At 43.5% G+C, this 20,169-nt stretch overlaps 1 protein-coding gene across 5 annotated transcripts in view; it reads right to left on the reverse strand.

Moving 5' to 3' along the window:
- The window catches only part of Dym (dymeclin), a 259,589-nt gene that overhangs the window by 193,401 nt on the left and 46,019 nt on the right, over nucleotides 1-20,169 (reverse strand). For 4 of the 5 annotated variants that reach the window (XM_076912452.1, XM_034518362.2, XM_076912453.1 and 1 more), the window contains exon 6: nucleotides 17,419-17,491. The exons of the other annotated variant lie outside the window; for it this stretch is intronic. In XM_076912452.1, coding sequence (XP_076768567.1) covers nucleotides 17,419-17,491 — 73 coding nt within the window. The remainder of the gene's footprint in view (nucleotides 1-17,418; nucleotides 17,492-20,169) is intronic. 5 annotated transcript variants of the gene reach the window in all.

Genomic DNA, 20,169 nt, shown 5'->3' on the forward strand with positions numbered 1-20,169 from the left:
GACAGTAAATTTCTCTACTGCTGTTCCATGAACCATGAGTTTGCTTCTCCAGGCCTCAACTGAGTGGCTTCCAAATGCCTGTAGCCCCAACCCCTTGGGACACAACACTCCTTTCTGGCCTATGGCACTGCAGTCATGGACATGAACCCATACACCCACAAATACAATTTTTGGAAAATTAAAAATAATTTTTAAAAAACTACAAAGGTAAACATATACACAGAAGAAATTGCCAGGCAATAAATGGGTCAATCAATCAGCTGAACGCACAGTTCTCAGGACTATAAAACCTGATAAGATTTCTTAAGTGTTGACTATCTCTAACCAGCTGGCAAACACACGTGAGTTAAAAGTACTTTGAGATTCTCTCTCACCACACTCACAATGGCCACCATCAAGAACACTAAAGACAGCAAACTCTGTGTGGTGTGGGGAGGAGAACACTGCTGACAGTGCCAACCATGTGGCTACCATGGCACTCGGTAGCCCTGTGTGGCAGCGTCTCGAGAATCCAGAGACAACTATTTTTTTTTAAAGATTTATTTATTGTTTGGACATACTAGAAGAGGGCATATGATTCTATTACAGATGGTTTGTGAGCTACCATGTGGTTGCTGGGAATTGAACTCAGGACCTCTGGAAGAGCAGTCAGTGCTCTTAACTGCTGAGCCGTCTCTCCAGCCCCAGAAACAACTATAATGACCCAGTTCTCCCCTCCCCGCCATGGTCAGATGGGCCCTTCTCACTTTAACAGGAAAATGGAACCAACCTAGCTGTCCATCAACAGAGGGTAGATTGTGCCAATTTGGCACATATTTATTCATCCAAATCATTTTTTATCAACCTGAATTCTTTCATGGTAAAGTTTTCAATTAAAGTCCAAAGTAAATTACAAGTCAAAGGAAAATTTCAAGTAAAGTTCAAAGAAAAGTACACAATAGCTACTAACAGTTGTGTATTTAAAGACAACTGGCTCTCAACTAGGCAAGGTTAAATTTAACCAGGTATGTAGAGTAGCTCTCACTGGTAGAAATATATTTTACAACATAACATAATGAGGCAAAAACTCTGCCTGGCCAACTCAGCAAACTCTGTCTCAAAAGTTAGGGTAAGGGGACATGCCAGTGACACAGGTCAGTGATGGAGCACCTGCCCAGCATGCAAGAAGCTGTAGGTCCAATCCCTAGTACCACAGTACACACACACACACACACACACACACACACACACACACACTGTGGGTAGACTCAGTGATACAGTACTTGTATTATAAAGAAATGGCATTTCCTTAATTACTGCTATAAATTATATTCCCTCCCTCCCTCCCTCCCTCCCTCCCTCCCTCCCTCCCTCCCTCCCTCCCTTCCTTTTCAAGGGTTTCTCTGTGTAGCTCTGACTGTCCTGGAACTTACTCTGCAGACCGGGCTGGCCTTAAACTCAGAGATCTGCCTGCCTCTGCCTCCCAAATGCTGGAATTACAGGTGTGCGCCACCATTGCCCAGCTAGTTCTCATTCCTTGAACTGAATGAAGAATAAACTGGACACTTACAACTCACTAATGATGGCACAGATGACCCGGAAGAATTCTACTCACAATAATCATTAATTAAACTACCCAGGCCTATCTAGAACACACATTCACTAGTCGGTCTTTGTGAGCCCATAGGCAAAGAGCTAAGTGAGACCTCCATCAACAATGAGCGAGGAAGTAAGGCCCCCAGACCAACAACCCTGGGGTCACTACATGCTGTCACCATCCAAAATGAGGGACTTAGAAAACAAGCACTTCCTCACCTGAAGCCTCAGATATCCCGGCCCTGACCTGACCACAATATCTTAAGTCAGAAGCAACAGGTCAAGCTCTATTTAGACATCTGACAAAATAAAAATTATCAAGTAATATTGACTGTTAAACAGCTGTCATTCAAAAAAATTTGTTGGGCTTTCTTTTTTTTAAGACTAGGGTTCATGCCAGGCGGTGGTGGCGCACACCTTTGATCCCAGCACTTGGGAGGCAGAGGCAGGCGGATCTCTGAGTTCGAGGCCAGTCTGGTCTACAGAGTGAGTTCCAGGACAGCCAGGGCTACACAGAGAAACTCTGTTTTGAAAAAAAAAAAAAAAAAGACTAGGGTTCATTATGTAACCTAGGTCAATCCCAAATTCACTGTGTATCTCAGGCTGTTTTCAAATTCTCAGTAATCCTCCTGCCTCAATCCCTCAAGTACTGAGATTACAGACACACACACACACACAGCCCAAATAGGGTCATTCTTACACAGCAACAGAGACATGATACACTTGGTCATTTACCAGAAGGAAAGTTGTAGGCAGTCTGGATGTGGACTGATGAGAAACTGGTTTAATAAATGCAGCAGGTGCATAGATACGTTGAGCAATTTCTAAAGCCACAGATTAAATGTTCATCTCGCATCACTAGTAAGTCAAAATGCTTTTTCAAACGGAAGGTTGTGAGGGGAAAAATCAAAAATAAACAAAAAACATGGTTCTGACGTTCACTCCTGCACATGACAAGGACATGACAACTACTGGGCCTTCTCTTGCTACTGGAGCAGCCATGAGGAAAAGATGCTGCTCTAACAGCTAGAAAGACAAACCAGTACTTGCACCAGCTGCCTTCACCATGCCACAGACGCCTTGAGACAGCTATGTCCATGACTGCAGCTGAGCACGCTGGCTGCTGGGGGCCTGCCAGTCGGGGCTATGTCAGTCTGTGGTAGATGTGCACTCTCTAGCCTCAGCAGAGGAGGAGCATGTCCCTGATGGAGGGACTACTGTGAGTGCTGCAGGGCTGAGGGAAGGCAAGGCTGGGCTTGGATGACTGCTGTGCTACATAGCAAGCTGCTGAGATCCGTCAGAGAACAGACTCAGAGCCACTTTCCCATGCTATCTCCCCCACCCCCACCCCCCCACGGTTACATCAGGACCATTCATCCTCTGCCCACTTCTGTAGAGTAGGCTATTCTAGTCACAACAGGGATGGCACAGGACAGGGGCATCACTGCAGACAGTAGCAGCAACCTCACACTAGAAAACTAGACTGAAGCCTGGCACCAGACTTGACAGCTAATCACCACACAGGTGAGTGAAATCCCAACAGGCTTGGCACTAGGAGTCAATGCTGCCCAAAGGCAGTCCCTACTAACCCCAGGCTTCCAGGGCCAAAGCATCCACCAGCAGCTCAACAGTGAAAGAGGCTGAGTAGTCTCAGGAGTGCCCCAACAGCTGGCGCCTTGTTACCCATAAGCCAGCACTGCTTTCTCAAACAACCCACTTGTTACCCACACCCCAATCCCTAGTCCTGGCTTGCCCGCACACAAAGCATAGGCTCCTGCCAGCTACTGATGAAGCTGCAGAGGCCTGTGGCAGCTGCTCTAAGGCTGAAGAAACAGGGTGACCCCAGGCCTGATGTCCCTGATGTGAGGCAGAGGAGCCTGTCCCTGAGCTGTCCCTGCATAGGCCATGCCCAGTCCCCAAATAGTCCTTAATGGGCCTGGTTTCCCCATCGAATACCATCCCAACAGAAGACAAACCGTCGAGAGAAGCTGCACTGAGCAATTGCCATGCAGCCAGGGTAAGCAGGGGAAGTGGGCACAGAGACAAGAGAGCAGAGGGGTGAAGAGAACCTGAGAGCCCTACTCAGCACAGAACTACAGAAAGCTGTCAAGGAGCAGGGCACAGGGCCTCAGGTCGTAGCATAACAGCTTTCGCACTGGTTTCTGCCAGACGCCAAGGCCCTGATACCAAGGCCACACAGGACTGTGAGGCTAAGGGTCTCTATAACTAGACTGGCGTGGGGCTGTGACACTAGGGGGCGCCACTTGCCACTGCTTCCATCAGCCTGCTACTGCCACCTGTTGCTGTCACACATGTCACACAGGGAAGGGAAGGAACCAAGGGTGCTAGAGACCAGCATCTGAAAAGCTTGCCTATCCACTACTCCATCTGGGTAGGGCAGAAGAACCTGTAGGCAGCTCAGTATTCATGATGGGAAGGCAAAAGTACCACTCCAAATTTGATGCCAGCTTAGTCTACATAGAAAGTTCCAGGCTAGACAGGGTTATATAGCAAGACATTCTTCGAAAGAAAGAAAGAAAGAAAGAAAGAAAGAAAGAAAGAAAGAAAGAGAGAGAAAAAAAAGGAAGAAAGAAAGATAGATATAAAAAAAAGACTTATTTCCAAGCATATGTATTGGTACAGAGCAAAAGAAAAAATTAATGCCAACAGTGAACTCCATAGCCCTTGAATTCTCTATGCAACCCAAAATAGCCTTCAGCTCATAATCCCGCCTCTGCCATCCTCCCCCCACCTCACTATGCAGGAACTATAGGCTTGCCACCACTCCCAGTTGGAAAATATTTACACAGGGATTATGAATACCAGTGGCTACTCACATTATTTACAAAAGAATCCCTAAAGTACCCTCCACGATTTCTAACAGAGCATCCTAACTTCCTACGGTATCCTTACCCTTGCCCCTTCACCTCCAGTTTGACAGGCCTACCTGGAAACCTAAGCATGTGGCCAGTTCAGGGCTTTGCATCTGCTGTTCCCCACTTACAAGGCTCTCCCATCAGATGGAGGGCAGCAGAGCACCTCTGAGCCCACTTGGGTTTCCATTTAAATAGAATATGTCGTATAAGAAACACGCCCTAACACTCTGGGCTCCTACACCCCAGCATTACTCTTTCTGCACTGACGCTTGCATCCTGACATCATCACGTACCCACTCTTGTCCTCAGTCCCACTCTGCAACGAGAGCCTATGTTACCATTGTACCCTACATACAAAAGGAGATGACAGGAAATAATCATGGATTTGCTGAATTGTCATCTCTAGTCTGCTCACAGTTACAGAGAAAAATTAGTATGTGTTACCAAAACAAAAGTCTCAAACTCTCAGCTTCCAAATATTACCTCACAATCTAGCATTCTGTATAAAAAGTCACTAGACTCCCAGGGACACAGATCTAGTAGCAACAGCAAAAATAATTATTTCATGATGCAGGGCTGAAGCAGGGCAGCCCACGCCCTCATTTAGTCCAGTTTCTACCCTAAGCAGTACTGGAAATGGCTCTCAGCACAGAGGTTTAGCAGCTTCAAAATAAGTAGGCCCCAATTCAATTGTGCCCACCTGGGGAAATAACGCAACTATCATTCAGAAAATCTTTGGAACAGCCGTTAAAGACATAGGATTTGAGGATATACGGAGCCAAACTGCAGCCATCTGTCAATGACGCTTCCTGGTTACCATGGCCCCCACACCTCCCAAAGCTGTGAGGAGCCGCAGGTCCATAATAAACAAAAGCTCGCCGATGGCCCCAAACATGTGCAAGCACTCAAAACCAAGCTCTAGGCTACAACGTCTTAAAAGCTGCAGCCTGAATGAACAGGATAAAAGTGAGCTAGTTTAAGATTTCTTCCTTTCTTTCCCAGTTACTTTACTGGGTAGTTAGATAAAACAGGATACTGGTCTGCATAAGACAGCAAGAGTTATTAGTACTAAGCTCAACTTAAAGTCACAGGTACTTCAGCTGTGTCAAAACAGAGATAATGAAAACCACCTAGGGGCATTACATAATGGGCCACTTACACTGCCTGCTAACAGTGAGACGCTCTACCTCAAGAAAATACACTGTCAATTCCAACAACTATCAGTTTCCAGTTTGAGAGTAAAGGAAAATATTGTATTTACACTTTCCACTATCTTCAGACTGAAGAAAAAAAGAAAACAAACACCCTGCCCTAGCCCCAGCTGAGAGTCTTCCTAGCAGTGAAGAGGGAATCAATATTTGACTTTCCATTTACAGTTTAGGATCATAGTGCCCATTTCTCTGTCTCTGTGTCTCTCTGTCTCTCGCTCTCTCTTAGTGAGGAGAAAATAACTGACTCCTATTGGTATAAAATGACCTCCTAGAGGCCTGACACTATATACACAGTACATAATCACACACACACACCCCTAAGACAAGTCTTATATGGCGGCACAAGCCTGCAAACCCACTAGGAGAGAAGAGGGAGGAGAAGTGTGAATTCAGCCTAAGCCTGAGCTACACAGTGAGTTCAAAGCTAGCCTACACTCCATGTCAAGATCCTGTCTCTAAAAAAAAAAATTACTAACAATCCTGATACAACTGTGGTTAACCGAATCTATAGACTCATCTGCTACCTCATCTATATTTGCCTTCAATTCATACATATAAACCCACATTTAGGCCTCCCTTAATTTGACTAGTAATGATGTTTAGTTACTAATACTTAAGTTGTGCACATATTTGTTAAGTTTAATACAATGTGTTTCATGTTTATTTTTAATGGCATTTTAATTTTTATTTATCATTTGATAGCTGCTATTATATGACTTCTGTGTAATGACTTTGTCATTGAGAGTATAAACTTCTCAAACAAGTTACCATAAACAAACATTTCTTCTTTACATCCAGGGGCTGAGCATTCCAAGGTCAAGATGCCAACCAATTTAATTCCAGGACAAGAGTTTTCTCACTGGTCTGCAGGCAGCGGCCTTCTTGCTATAGTCATGTAGGTAGAAAATGGTGAGAAGGGGCTGGAGAGATGGCTCAGTGGTTAAGAACACAGATTGCTCTACCAGAGGTCCTGAGTTCGATTCCCAGCAACCACATGGTGGCTTATAACCATCTGTAATGGGATCTGATGCCTTCTTCTGGTGTGTCTGAAGATAGCAACATATATAAAATATATAAAATAAAAACAAAATATAAAAAATAAAACAAATCTTAAAGAAAGAAAGAAAGAAAGAAAGACAGACAGACAGACAGGAAAAGAAAATGGTGAGGAGACAATAACGATGGCTCTTGTCATGCCTGTGAGATGGCCTCAGAAAAGCCCCGAGCCCTAGGACCATGACATTCAAATGGGGGTGACACAGGCATTTGCTTCATAACATACAGTGTCTGAAAAGCTAGCATGGTGGCTCATGCCTGCAGTTTCAAAACTTGGGAGAATCAGAAATTCAAGGCTAGCCTTGGCTACATGAGATTGTCCTTGAAAAACCATACCAAGATGGCTTAAGAGATGACTCAGCAAGTAAGAGCATACACTGCTTGAGTTATAATACCCATGCTGGGTGGCTCACATCTGCCTGCAACTCCAGCTCCAGGGAATCTTACACCTTTGATCCCTTCTGGCACCCGTAATCATGTGCACATACATGTAATTTAAAAATAATTTTTAAAAGTTTTATAAAATAAATTGTTTTAAAACCATAAAGAAACATCAATACTGCATGAGAGACAGTTTGAGCATTGTGTCAAATCTTATTTCAGCCAGGAATGTTCTTAGTTAATTGTCTGTCACTTCATTGTAAACAATCAAAAGCTGTACACCACTGGTCCTGGAGGTGTAAAACGCCATGTCCTTTAGGAACAGTTAATACCCTACTTAGCTGTGATGCGCATGAACCATGACAGACAATGACCATCACAGCAAGTAATCCCTAAAGATGTATAAGTGGTACTCATATCCAGTGGTAACAACTTGGATTTAAGGCTCACTCAGCAGTAGGTTGGAAACGATGCCTGGAAACACAGCCAACTACTCGGGGACTAGTGAGGTCATGAATCTTACCGAGAACCACCATCACCACTGTACTAAACCAGCATAATCCTAACTATGCTAAAATCTACCTTTATAGCTACAGACAATCCTAGCTCTCACCCCTCACTAACGAAGCTTCTCTCTGCAGCAGACAGACACCAAAACAGAAAGCCACAACTGCTCAAAATACAGAAAGCAGCCCATCGTGGACGCCCACCACAGTAGATACAACACAAATCCTGCACCTGAGGCTCACAACACATCCCAGAAGAGGTGACAGAAAGATCAGAAGAGGCAGAGGACCAGGAAATCTGCTGTCATGTGTCTCCTAGAAATGACAGGGAAATGACATCCATGATACTTCAACAACATGGCTGCCTAAACAAGATCTGAAAAAACACATCAACAAACAGGCTAATAAAGAAGGGCACAATCTCAGGGGCCTCAGTCCAGACAGAGAACTGCAGGCAACTGAGGACTGCAGAGAGAGGGAGAACTTACTTTTTCGCAAGGATGAACCCACTAATTGGTCACCTAACACCAAGTGGTCAGCCCTGAAATCACATACATACAAGCAACATTAAATGGAGTTAGCAGGATGGAGATACTTGCAATTAAAAGCATATTTGCAATTAAAGATATAGTTATAATTTTTGCTAATGGCAGAATATCCAGAATCTCAAATTCAGTGTCATTAAGTGGTCAATAAAACCATTAAAGACTTGTTAATAAATTTGATACCTAAGAATTCTGTTCTATTATGAGAAGAAGCAGAATTCGAACACGCTGACCCATTTTATAAAATAAGCTTAAGATCAAAGGCAGAGGTAGGCAGATCTCTGTGAGTTCAAGAACAAGCTGGTCTACAGAGCGGGTTCCAAGACAGCCAGGGCAAAAAAAGTCAACATTACCAAAACAAAGTTATATTAGTAAAATAAAATAATAACAAAAAGATAATGGGCAAACTGAGAAAAATATACTATAAATTCATATAAAAAATGCCTGGTTTTTCTAACAAATAAATAAATAAATATGGTCATGTAATTTTAAGGAATGAGAAAGGAGGTAGATCTTAATAGCATTATACATAATGGCAAAAAATACAAACCAACCAATGTCCATTAACTGATGAACACGTGTGCAAAATGTGGCTTATAGTGCAATGGAATGTTTTTTACACTCCCCAGCCCCCACCAAAGAAACTAAAGTCCTTGTACTCAGGACAACAGATGAAACTGAACAGACCATACAAAGTTAGAAGGGGGAAAAGGGCCAGTCCAGAGGAACCCAGCACAGGTAAACTCACAGGAGGAGAAAACAGACTGTTTGTCATGAGGAGAAACAGGGGACTCATGGGGACAAGTGGGGATGTGGCAGACAATGCCTGTGGTTTCTCTGTTACTGCAGAATGGTAAATACACACAAAACCACTGAGCTGCTTCCTTTGAAAATAGGAGGTTATAGGTATTGGATTTATTTGTTTTTATTTGAAAATGAAAACAGAAAGATCTCTAAATACTGGGATACAAAGACTCCTAGGTCAAACTGATAAACAGGAAGATTCCAAACAATATGTAGAAGTTTTCCACCCTGGTGTAAAAATAGGGTGAAATATGAATTTGTACTTCTAACTGTTCATATACATTAAAATTTCCAAGAAAGTACAAACAAAAAGCCAAGAGTCAGTTATGAAAGCAAAGAGTAGGGCTGGAGAGACAAGAGAGGGATGGTGCCTGTTAGTGGCAACTGTGGAGGTGGAATTTAGACAGAATACTACTTTCTCCTCACATCAAAGTATCAACCTATACAAAAACAGATTACCTTGGACTAACCATTCCTGAACTTCAGCCAATTAGAACCTGAGCACACATGAAATGAGACCATATGAAGAAGGCAGACGGCACCCATGCCGTGTCACAGCATGCTGTAAGAACCAGTCACCCAGAACCGGAAAGCCAGCTCTCTTCCTCAGCCCTGAATGAGCTCTACGCACTCCAACACAGGCAATCTACGGATCTTGGTTTTCCTTGTAAATAAGGACAATAGGTGAGCTCTGATGTCATTTCCTTCTCTAACTTCTGATAATGCTAAGAAGAAAAAGAAGAAAAAGGAACTTGAGGTAATATTAATTTCTATGATAACCAAATTTAAAGTATTAATTGAAGGAGGCCAAGTCATCAGGGGAATGAGTCTGAGGTCGACACTTGAGAGAAACCACAATTCCGTGATGCTCAGTGCAGTGAGTTTTCAAAAATGAAGTGTTTTTAAGGCAGCAGATCATTCTTGAAGTCCTTGTATAATCTTCAGAAGATTTCATGACACAATTGCTAAACCAAAGTGAACTTCAGCGAGGTGAAACACTGCGTTGGCGGCCGCAGGATCCCTAGCACTTTCCAGCATCTGGTCTGGAAATGTCCTAGAACAGACTACTGTTGGAGCAAGTTACTACTTCATGTGAACAAGTGACAGAAGCCGTGACCTTGTGCTACACTGCTGGGGCAAAGGGGGACACTTGGACAAGGACAGAAGCCATAGTGAAAAGGGTGTTAGTGTTGGCTAACAGCAAAGCTGATGAACACAGAAGGAAAACCTGCTCCTCTGACTTACTCCCGGATAGAAACCTGATGGCACTGGAACTGGAACGCAAGTTTAATAAAAACAACTGACAAGTTCAAACAATTAAGATGAAAAATTAGAAATAGCTATTTGAGCCAACAGGGCTATTCTAAAGGGAGAGAATGGTATTATATATTTCAGATGCTAGTTTTAGAAGTGAGATTAGAGGTGTGGCTATAATAACCCTGTGCCAAGGATTAAACTCAGGGTCACGTCTCTTACTAAGTATGCACTGTGCCACTGAGGGAAGCCCCCAGACCCTAATGTGCAAGTGTCAGCACACACAGTACCACCAGCTACACTTAGTGCTGCGGGGCCTGGAGTCAGACAGCAGCTGGTAACAGAGCTGATTTAAAATTTATTGCCTGGGTCCAGGGTTAGTGAATTTTTTTCTTCTATAAAGTATATCACATACTTCTTAACAATAATCATTTAAGCATTTGTGGAAAAAAAATCTAAACAGCTATCTTGCAAAATCAACACTGTACTTTTGGACATATTTGTTTTCAATAACCCAAGGTCTTAAATATTACACACTAAAAATTTTAAATGGAATTCTCCAACCCATCATAAATTTTTCGAAGAAACAAACAAACAAAAACCCACTGTGAGAGCTACAGAGATGGCTCAGCAGCTAGGTGCTGCTCTCACAGGAGCTGAGTTCAGTTCCCAGCCCCATGGTGGGCAGTTCACAACCACCTACAACTCCAGATGCATAGAATGTTACTAACATCCTTTGAACACTTTCTTCTGAACTTCATGGTGCCTGTACACAGATACCCAACACACAACTCAAAGTAATATATCTCTTTATTTTTTTTATTAATTTATTCTTGTCTGTATAAGTGATTTGTCTGCATTTATGTCTGTGTACCATGAGTATGCCTAGTGCCCAAAGAGGCCAGAAGAAGGCAGTGTATCCTCTGAAACTAGAGTTACAGACATTTGTAAACCAGCATAGGTGCTGGGAATCAAACCCAGGTCCTCTGGAAAAGGAGCCAGTGCTCTTAACCACTGAGCCATCTCTCCAGCCATAAAAATAAACCTGCAATAAAAATTAAAAACAAACAAACAAAACAAAAAAACACCTATTGCAACATTTTAATACATAATACTATCTTGGTATATGAAAATTCTTTAACATTTAGTTCAATGCTTATGTCTTAAATTCCTAATTCATCCAGAAAGCTGTGCTAGATTTTAATTTGTAGCACCTAAAATTGAAATGCTGATTTGCTGTAGCTAGCTAGCTCCTGCCTTCCATGGAAGCTGGCTTTGGAGAAGCATTTGTGAATCAACATGCAGGGTTGAAGAAAGACATTACCCCAGAGTTATGTAAGCCCTTCATTCCCCAGTCACGGGCATCTCTGTGCCTTTGCTCTCATCGACAACTAAGGAAAGCACTTACAAGCCAGGTATGGTAGCACATGCCTTTAATCCCAAATGAAAGGCAGAAGTAGGTGGACATCTGTGAGTTCAGGACTAACCTGGTCTACACAACAAGGCCAGCCAGGGCTACACAGTAAGACCCTGTCTCAAAAACAAAGAATGACTAGCAGAGAACAAAAGTTTTCACAACTTTTTCACAACATACTATTGAAAGTCTGAATAAATGTGCACTTATAACTATTACATTTCAGAAATTGTGTTGATATAAAGAATTTTACAATTCAGACAATCAGTTTCAAACTTCCTTAATTCCTCCAAAGTGGAACTGGGAGAAGCTCTATCCTTCCTACAGTTGTGTCCTGGTCTAGAGTCTGAAACACAGCTCAAGTTGAGTCTTCTAACACTCATGTCTTTCAAATGACACAGCTTTTCCAGTCTTAATTTTCTAGACTTGCTATAATCAAGCTAACATGCCCTTGACTCCACAAAGACATATTCAGTCCTGAGAGAGACATATTCAGTCCTGAGAGAGACATATTCAGTCCTGAGAGAGACATATTCAGTCCTGAGAGAGACATATTCAGTCCTGAGAGGTCCCTAGTCAAATCCTTTTGTCTTCCTCAAAGGCCTCAAAGTGAGGATTCCCTAGGCAAGTCTTAAACTTAAGATCCTCTTGCTTCAACCTCCTGAATAATTGGGATTAGTGACAGGACCTGGGCCTAGCCTGATCCTGTTTCTTTTTTTGTTTGTTTGTTTTTGTTTTTTCGAGACAGGATTTCTCTGTGTAGCCCTGGCTGTCCTGGAACTCACTCTGTAGACCATGCTGGCCTCGACCTCAGAAATCCGCCTGCCTCTGCCTCCCAAGTGCTGGGATTAAAGGCGTGTGCCACCACTGCCGGGCGCCTGTTCCTGTTTCTAATAAAGAATCATTTAAAAGTTTATACAACCAGGTATTACAGTAATGTAATCCTATCACTAAGAGTTGAGGGCAAGAGATGCAGACGTTTAAGGTCATCCTTAGCCACACAGCAAGCTTAAGGTTAAAAATGAAAAAGAGCTGTAGGGGGGGGGGAGAGAGAGAGAGAGAGAGAGAGAGAGAGAGAGAGAGAGAGAGAGAGAGAGAGAGAGAGAGAGAGAGCAAGCAATACTACTGAAATTAGATTCCTAATGATTCTTCTGCTAATTCAGCATAGGTAAGCAAGAGCAGCTGTGGAGCATCACAGCTTGTCTTACGGTGTTCATGCTAACTCCACCTTCACTTACAGGCTGGTCTGGAATGATGCGCTGCAGTTGGGGTAGATGAAACACTTACAGAGCAGTTGCTTTCACATGGAAACTGTAACCAAGACAAACCTTCTTGTAAGATGGACTTCCAAGGACATTAAATCATAAGAAATTGTTTCAGCAGCTGCTTCAAGCTGAACACAAGACATCTGGCTGCCTGTGCAGTTTCAGTTCATTTAAAAAGTATAATCACATTAAAACACTGAATGTGCGATGCACTGCAGCACTGTCTGTCTGCTCCTCAACACAGCTGGATGCACTGCAGCACTGTCTGTCTGCTCCTCAACACAGCTGGATGCACTGCAGCACTGTCTGTCTGCTCCTCAACACAGCTGGATGCACTGCAGCACTGTCTATCTGCTCCTCTACACAGCTGGATGCACTGCAGCACTGTCTGTCTGCTCCTCTACATAGCTGGATGCACTGCAGCACTGTCTGTCTGCTCCTCTACACAGCTGGATGCACTGCAGCACTGTCTGTCTGCTCCTCTACACAGCTGGATGCACTGCAGCACTGTCTGCTCCTCTATACAGCTGGATGCACTACAGCACTGTCTGCTCCTCTCCACAGCTGGGTGCACTGCAGCTCCTCTCCACAGCTGGGTGCACTGCAGCACTGTCTGCTCCTCTACACAGCTGGATGCACTGCAGCACTGTCTGCTCCTCTACACAGCTGGCCCATTCGCTGTGTTCACAGCCTCTTTATTATCCAAACAGATTCACTACTTCCAACTCCCTAACGTTAACAAGACATGATCAATAAAGGCTAAAGTCTGTACACATTCAATTGTTGGGACTTGGCAATGAAAACAAATGTTATTAAAAGCCTAATTTTGTGTTTGTTTCAGACTGAGTCTCACTATGTTACGTAGGCTGGTCCAGAACTCATTATGTAGCCCAGGCTATCCATCATCTTCTTGCCTCAGTCTCCCAAGAGCTAAGGTTATAGGTATGTGTAACCTGACCTGGTTAATTTTAAAATTATATCAATTTAGTTTTAAAATTAGATCAAAAAAAAATATAAAACATCTATCTTAATGTGATTAGAAAAGAGCAGAAAATACATAAGTTCTCCACACCCATCTGAAAAAAAAAAAAATCCAAAACGTCACCACAGAGACTTAACCAAGACAGGAACTGGTTTTCTCCTATAGGAGTACAGGTAAGTGAGGCCGAGCACTCCCAGCAACCTTGTGATATCACAACAGCCCTTGCTCCTAGGACCCAGCCTTTGCAAGTGGCTCTCACCTAGAGTTCAATATGATCTGAGCATGACCTTAGATTCCATATTCCAAGCAGGAAAAGGACAGGGCAAGAAACAAAGGACTTAAAATGCATGTGCTCTGTGAGGTGACAACTGGTGGCTAACAAATCTCTGCAACAGTGCAAACCATGTGATGTGGGTACAAGGAGGAGACTGTAACTTGGGCTTACACGGTCACCCTGGGCAATATTAAAATTCTACTCAAAACAAAGAAAAGAAAACTGGCAGACATGAATAAGTCTGTGTATCACAAGACATCCTGGGAAGCTGTCCCCATGTCCTTCCCTGGCAGGCAAGTCTTCTTATCTAAGCTCACCATGCATACACGCAGCACAAGGCACAGTGCATCTCTCCAGCTCTAGGAAAAATATGGATTCATGGACAGTATCCCCAAGAGCCTATGTGCTCACAAATGCTTGTCTTTTGTTTCTGGGCCAGAGTCAAATAGCCAGTTTCTGACAAAATCCCTCTGTGTTTGTTATTTTATGATGATAAACCTGAAGAACTTCTTTATCTAAAAACTACTTCCTTTACATAGCTAGAGATACAGGTTAGTTGGTAGAGTGCATGTCTAACATGCCTGGGTGCAGCCTCCAGAAAGTGGATGTGGTGGAACAGACCTGTGGTCTCTACACTCAAGAGATAAAAGCAGGAGGAAAAAAATGTTCAAGGTTGGGGCAAGAAAGATGGCTCAGCAGTTAAGCGCACTGGGTGTTCTTCCAAAGAACTCAGGTTTAATATCTAGCACCCACCTTGGTGGCTCACAACCTTCTACAACTCCAGTTCTAGGGGATCCAAAATCCTCTTTTGGTCTCCTCAGGCAATGAACATATATGGTACACAGACATACATGCAGGCAAAACACTGAGATATATAAAATAATTTTTTATAAAGTTAAAGTTATTCTCAGCTACATAGTAAGTAAGCTCAAGGGTAGTCTGGGATACATGAGACCTATCTAATAAATAAATGTAATTCCTTTAAAATATGTATCTCCAGAACCAGAAAGATAGATCAGGTGACAGTGCTTACCTCCAAGCCTAATAACCAGAGTTCAATACATGACCTCAGGACCCACATGATACAAGGAGAGAAGTTACTCTTACAGTTATCCTGTGACCTCCATACATGTGCTGTGGCACATACATACACACACATGGATGCATGTGCATATCCATTCACACACACAATAAATAAGAAGATATGTATGTTCTCATCCTAGCTACTCAGACAGCTGAAGTTGGAGGAGTGAGACATGATACCAGCAAGGCCAACATAAAAGGTTCTGTCTCAAGAATCAGTAAGTTCATTTTGTAAATTCTCCAAAGTAATAAAGGTGTCTCTGGTGATAGAAGAGTATCAACACAAACATTACAAAGGTTTGTAGCCTTCCAAGGGGCCATGATACATGAATGGACAATCAGCATATAAAGGAAGGCAATGATGACAGAAACAGCTAACAAGGATTCCAGAGGAGAATCCGTTATGAGAGGGGTGATAAGCAATGACTCATAGCGAGTAGACATTTTTATACACATAGGAACTGCACTGAGCTGCAGCGATGGAAACCTGGTTCCAGCAGCATAAACAACTAAGGGTTTGGTTTGTCACATGAGATGCCCAGGGTGAGGGAGGGAGAACAGCAGTTGTTGACCTTGGTTCAGGGCTCACTGACATCAAAGCAAAACCTCTACGAGACTACTGGGTCGTGGTGCCAGGATGGGGTGCAGCACAGAAGACCTCATCTATGTTCCAGGACACAGGAAAAAGGCTGTCAGGAGAACCACACACTTCTCCACTGAGTAAGTAAATGCCCTGTGAAGAACTTCACTAACAAGTCTCATTAAAGGACCTCCCCAACTACATCTCAAGGAATACACCTAGCTTCAAAGAACACTGGAAAGAAATCTGTCCTCTCTAAAATAGTCTCAAAACAAAACCAAGAAGCTAAGGGAAAAAGAACACTGTGGTCAGTTTGCTTTTTCTACCACAGACTAGATTCAACTTGCCTTTCTCAAAGTCTTTACAGAGACCTGTAAGAGCTCTTTTTATTGAAGTGAATGCAATCCTCTGCCTACCGTGTTGATATTACTGAGGGACTTAATCATTCTCCCTTAAAATGAAATTCTTGTTTGATAGCGTTGTAGTTTGAATAAAAATGGCCCCCAAACCTCAAACACATCTGAGTGCTTTGTCCCCAGTTGCTGGAACTGTAGGAGCTACAGCTTTATTGAGGGACGTATGTTGCTGAGAGTGAGCTTTGAGGTTTCAGAAGCCCACACCGGTACCAGATAGCTCTTTCTACCTTGTGGTTGTTGTCTCAGGGTGAGCTCTCAGCTTCTGCCCCAAGTACCATGCCCGCCTGAGGCCATGCTCCCTGCCAGGATGGCCACAGACTCTATAAACCTCTGAAACCATGACCTCTAAATTAAATGTTTTGTTTTAAGTGGCCTTGCTCATGGTGCTTTGTCACAGCAACAGAAAAGCAAGCAAGTCAAGTGGACACAGTCTACATACACCAGGCAAAATAGAAAGAATGACATGAGTATAGAATCCTTAATGCTGCACCAGAACCTACAAGCTCTTCCACACAGGACCTGGGCAGATGGCTTAGCAGACCCTCAATTAGGATCTTTATCATGCACGTCAAATCCTAGTTTGGCGGCACACACCTGTGACCACAGCCATAGTGCTGATGGAGATCTGAGGTTTGCTGGCCAAGTCAAACAAGTCCAGGTTCCATAAAAGACCCTGTCTCAGAAAATAAGGGGAGCTGAGCGTGGTAGCCCACGCCTCTAATCCCAACACTTGGGAGACAGAGGCAGGGGAATACCTTTGAGTTTGAAGCCAGCCTGGTGTTCTGGGGTGACCAGAGTTACATGGTAAGACCCCATCTCAAAAAAGAAAAAGAGAGTGGGAGGGGCCAGGGAAGAGAAAACTAAAGAAAGGGGAGAGAAGAATGATTAAGGAATTCACCCAACACTCACTACTCTCTCTGTACACGTCTGCCCCTGCCCCACCTCACTCCATCCTCTCTCTCACCACACACACAGTCACGCATACACATACACACTCACACACACACATACACACACTCTCACACTCATGCACATACACACACACTCATACATACACATATACACACACACACTCACGCATATACACACACACACACACACACACACACACACACACACACACACACCTCTTCAGCACAGTCAATTCTCATTTTCATTACAGAATGAAGACCAAGCCTGGCCCAGGCAGAACTTACAAGAGTGGAGTATCAGTGATTAACTGTACCAGGCTGCAGAGCAATTCTTCCAAAAGATCTTCAGAGTCAGAACCTAGTGAGACACACAAAGCTTTGTTTTGACAAGGTAGACAATAGATGAAATTACTTAGATGTTAAGTTTTCATTTCTAATAAGAAAAAATTATTATTACATATATTCAAACACTATTTTGACCTCTGAATAAAATCCAGATCATGAGCAAGTCAACACTTAATACCGACTTTCTGTGACTTTCCTTTTGTATTATTGTATATGCCATAGCACATGTGTGGAAGGCAGAAGACAACTCCTTGGCACTGGTTTTCTCCTTCTACCTTTCTGTGAGTTTCAGGGTTAGAAAAATCTCATCGGGCGTGCATGACTTGCTTAACTATCTCACTGGCTCTATTTTTGCTTTCAAGATTGGGTCTCACTGTGTAGTCCTCAACTGGCAAGTCTCCCCCAAATTCTGAGATTACAAGTATGTACTGTAGGCAGGAGAGCTGGCCCTGGCCGTCACCTGCTACAGCACTTGGGAGAGCAGGCCCTGCACCTTGCCTGGGCAGCAGGATGGATCCGGTCCTGGTTACATGGGTTGCCAGTGAACCAGGCCCAGGATGTGAGGGCAGGAGAGCTGGAGGGCAGAGCAGCTCAGATACCTCTCAGGCCCAGATCCAGGGCTTTCAATCAGTCCACCCCAACATCTACCCCACTGATGAATTGCTGGAGTGCATGAAGGGGCAGGTCCTACAGATCCAAAACCGCAGGACCTCCATGACAGGGTAACGATAGGACATCCAAGAGGAGTCCTAGTGAGTTTTCAGTATTGATAGCTAGCGGAGCAGAAGCCAGAGGTCATATACCAGACCAATGAGTCACTGCAATGAATATTTGCACACAAAGAAGTGTGGACAAAGAGAATACTATTGGCACACTGTAACACACTGCAGCTTCCACAACAGCATCTGTTTTCTCTGTTGGGGGAGAGGTTGCAAGCGTGGAGGGCAGGTGTGAGGGGAGGGTGAATGAGTGGAACTGGGGTGCATGATGTGAAGTTACACAAAGAACCAACAAAATTAAAAAGAAACCACAACCTTAAGGCACCTACAGGCTAATTTTCACATGTCTTATACTTCACACTGCTCCTTTTAATGGAATTTTATATTAAAGTCAAAATATATTTTTTTAAAGCAGCTTTTGCTGCTTCACCTGAAGCAAAGATATTTAGACCTGTATCCCACCTCCCATGTTCATATGACCTTGCCCTTGATTCTGATGAACCCCATGGCCTCTTTGCAATCCACAGGTGACAGAATGAATCTCAACAAGAAGGCAATCACTACTTACAAACAAAAGTCACAAAGACAAGATGACTTTCCTGGTCAGAGAATCCTAAGTGGCAAGTACAGGATATGACCTGTCATCCCAACACAAAGCATATCTGTCCCAAACTCCCACAGAGTTGGGAGCTGACTTTTAGCAGAAAGCGGCTATCAGCTTTGCAGCCATCTTGAGCCATATACCCTGATGTGAGACTTGTTTTTCAACAGCCTACAACAGCTGAAGCACACTCTGATAGGGTGTATATCAGACTCTGTTCTGACATAGGTCCCTCTTACTGACAGGGCTTAGCTATGGCGGCTGCTATGCAAGGAAAATCTGTATGAGATTTTTTGGTAAATAGAGACAGAAAGGCATGTTTTAAATGTGGTAAGCCTGGACACTTTGCAAGAGATTGCAGGGTAGAAAATGAGTTAATCCCAGAAAATATCCTGGACTCTGCCCACGTTGCAAACGTGGAAGGCATTGGGTTAGTGATTGTAGGTCTATATGAGACACACAAGATAACACCCTTTCCCATAATCAGGGAAAGGGGAACAGGGGCCAGCTCCAGGCCCCGAATCAACGCAAGCCAAATCAGGCTTATGGAGCAGTCAGTGTCATACCAGTAAATACCAATCCCTTTCTGAACTTAGTCGAGCAACACCAGGAAGCACAGGACTGGACCTCAGTTCTGCCACCCACACAGTATTAACCCCAGAAATGGGACTTCAGGCCTTACCCACTGGAGTGTTTGGACCACTCTATCCAAATGTGTTTGGCCTGATAGTGGGAAGAAGCAGTGCTACTATGCAGGGACTACAAATTTTTCCTGGAGTTATAGATAATGATTATCAGGGTGAGATTAAGGTAATGGCGCAGGCAATTCAGAATATAGTCACCATTCCTACAGGAAAGAGGATAGCTCAACTATTGTTACTTCCATCGTTCCCTACTGATCACAAATATAAAAATCCTAAAAGAGGATTCTGGCATCCTGATACCAAAAAGAATTTTCCAACAGTCCTCTGGAAAGACCCATTAACTGGAACCTGGAATGGGCCAGATCCAGTGCTTATCTGGAGAAGAGGTTCTGTTTGCATATATTCCCAAACTGCAGATGCTGCACGTTGGCTGCCAGAGAGACTAATTAAACAAATAGACAACAATAACAAATCCAGGGAGGAGAAACCCCCTGAGAAGCATATTTTTTCTTTGCAGGAAATATGAAGGAAACATGAAGATGCTTCACAATTGCCTTCAAACTGGAACAGATCAACGAGTAAACCTGACTTGGGAAGTTCTCAGTGCTGAAGGAGACATCACCACCCGCATCTTCAGGGTGGCTCTATTGGACTCTTGATTCCCTGACTTATGATTTAGTGGGGGTACATTGTTTAAACCCACTACCACAGTTACTATAGTTGTTTT

This window comes from Arvicanthis niloticus, chromosome 14 (assembly GCF_011762505.2).
Source record: "Arvicanthis niloticus isolate mArvNil1 chromosome 14, mArvNil1.pat.X, whole genome shotgun sequence".
In the NCBI taxonomy this organism is placed as follows: Eukaryota; Metazoa; Chordata; class Mammalia; order Rodentia; family Muridae; genus Arvicanthis; species Arvicanthis niloticus.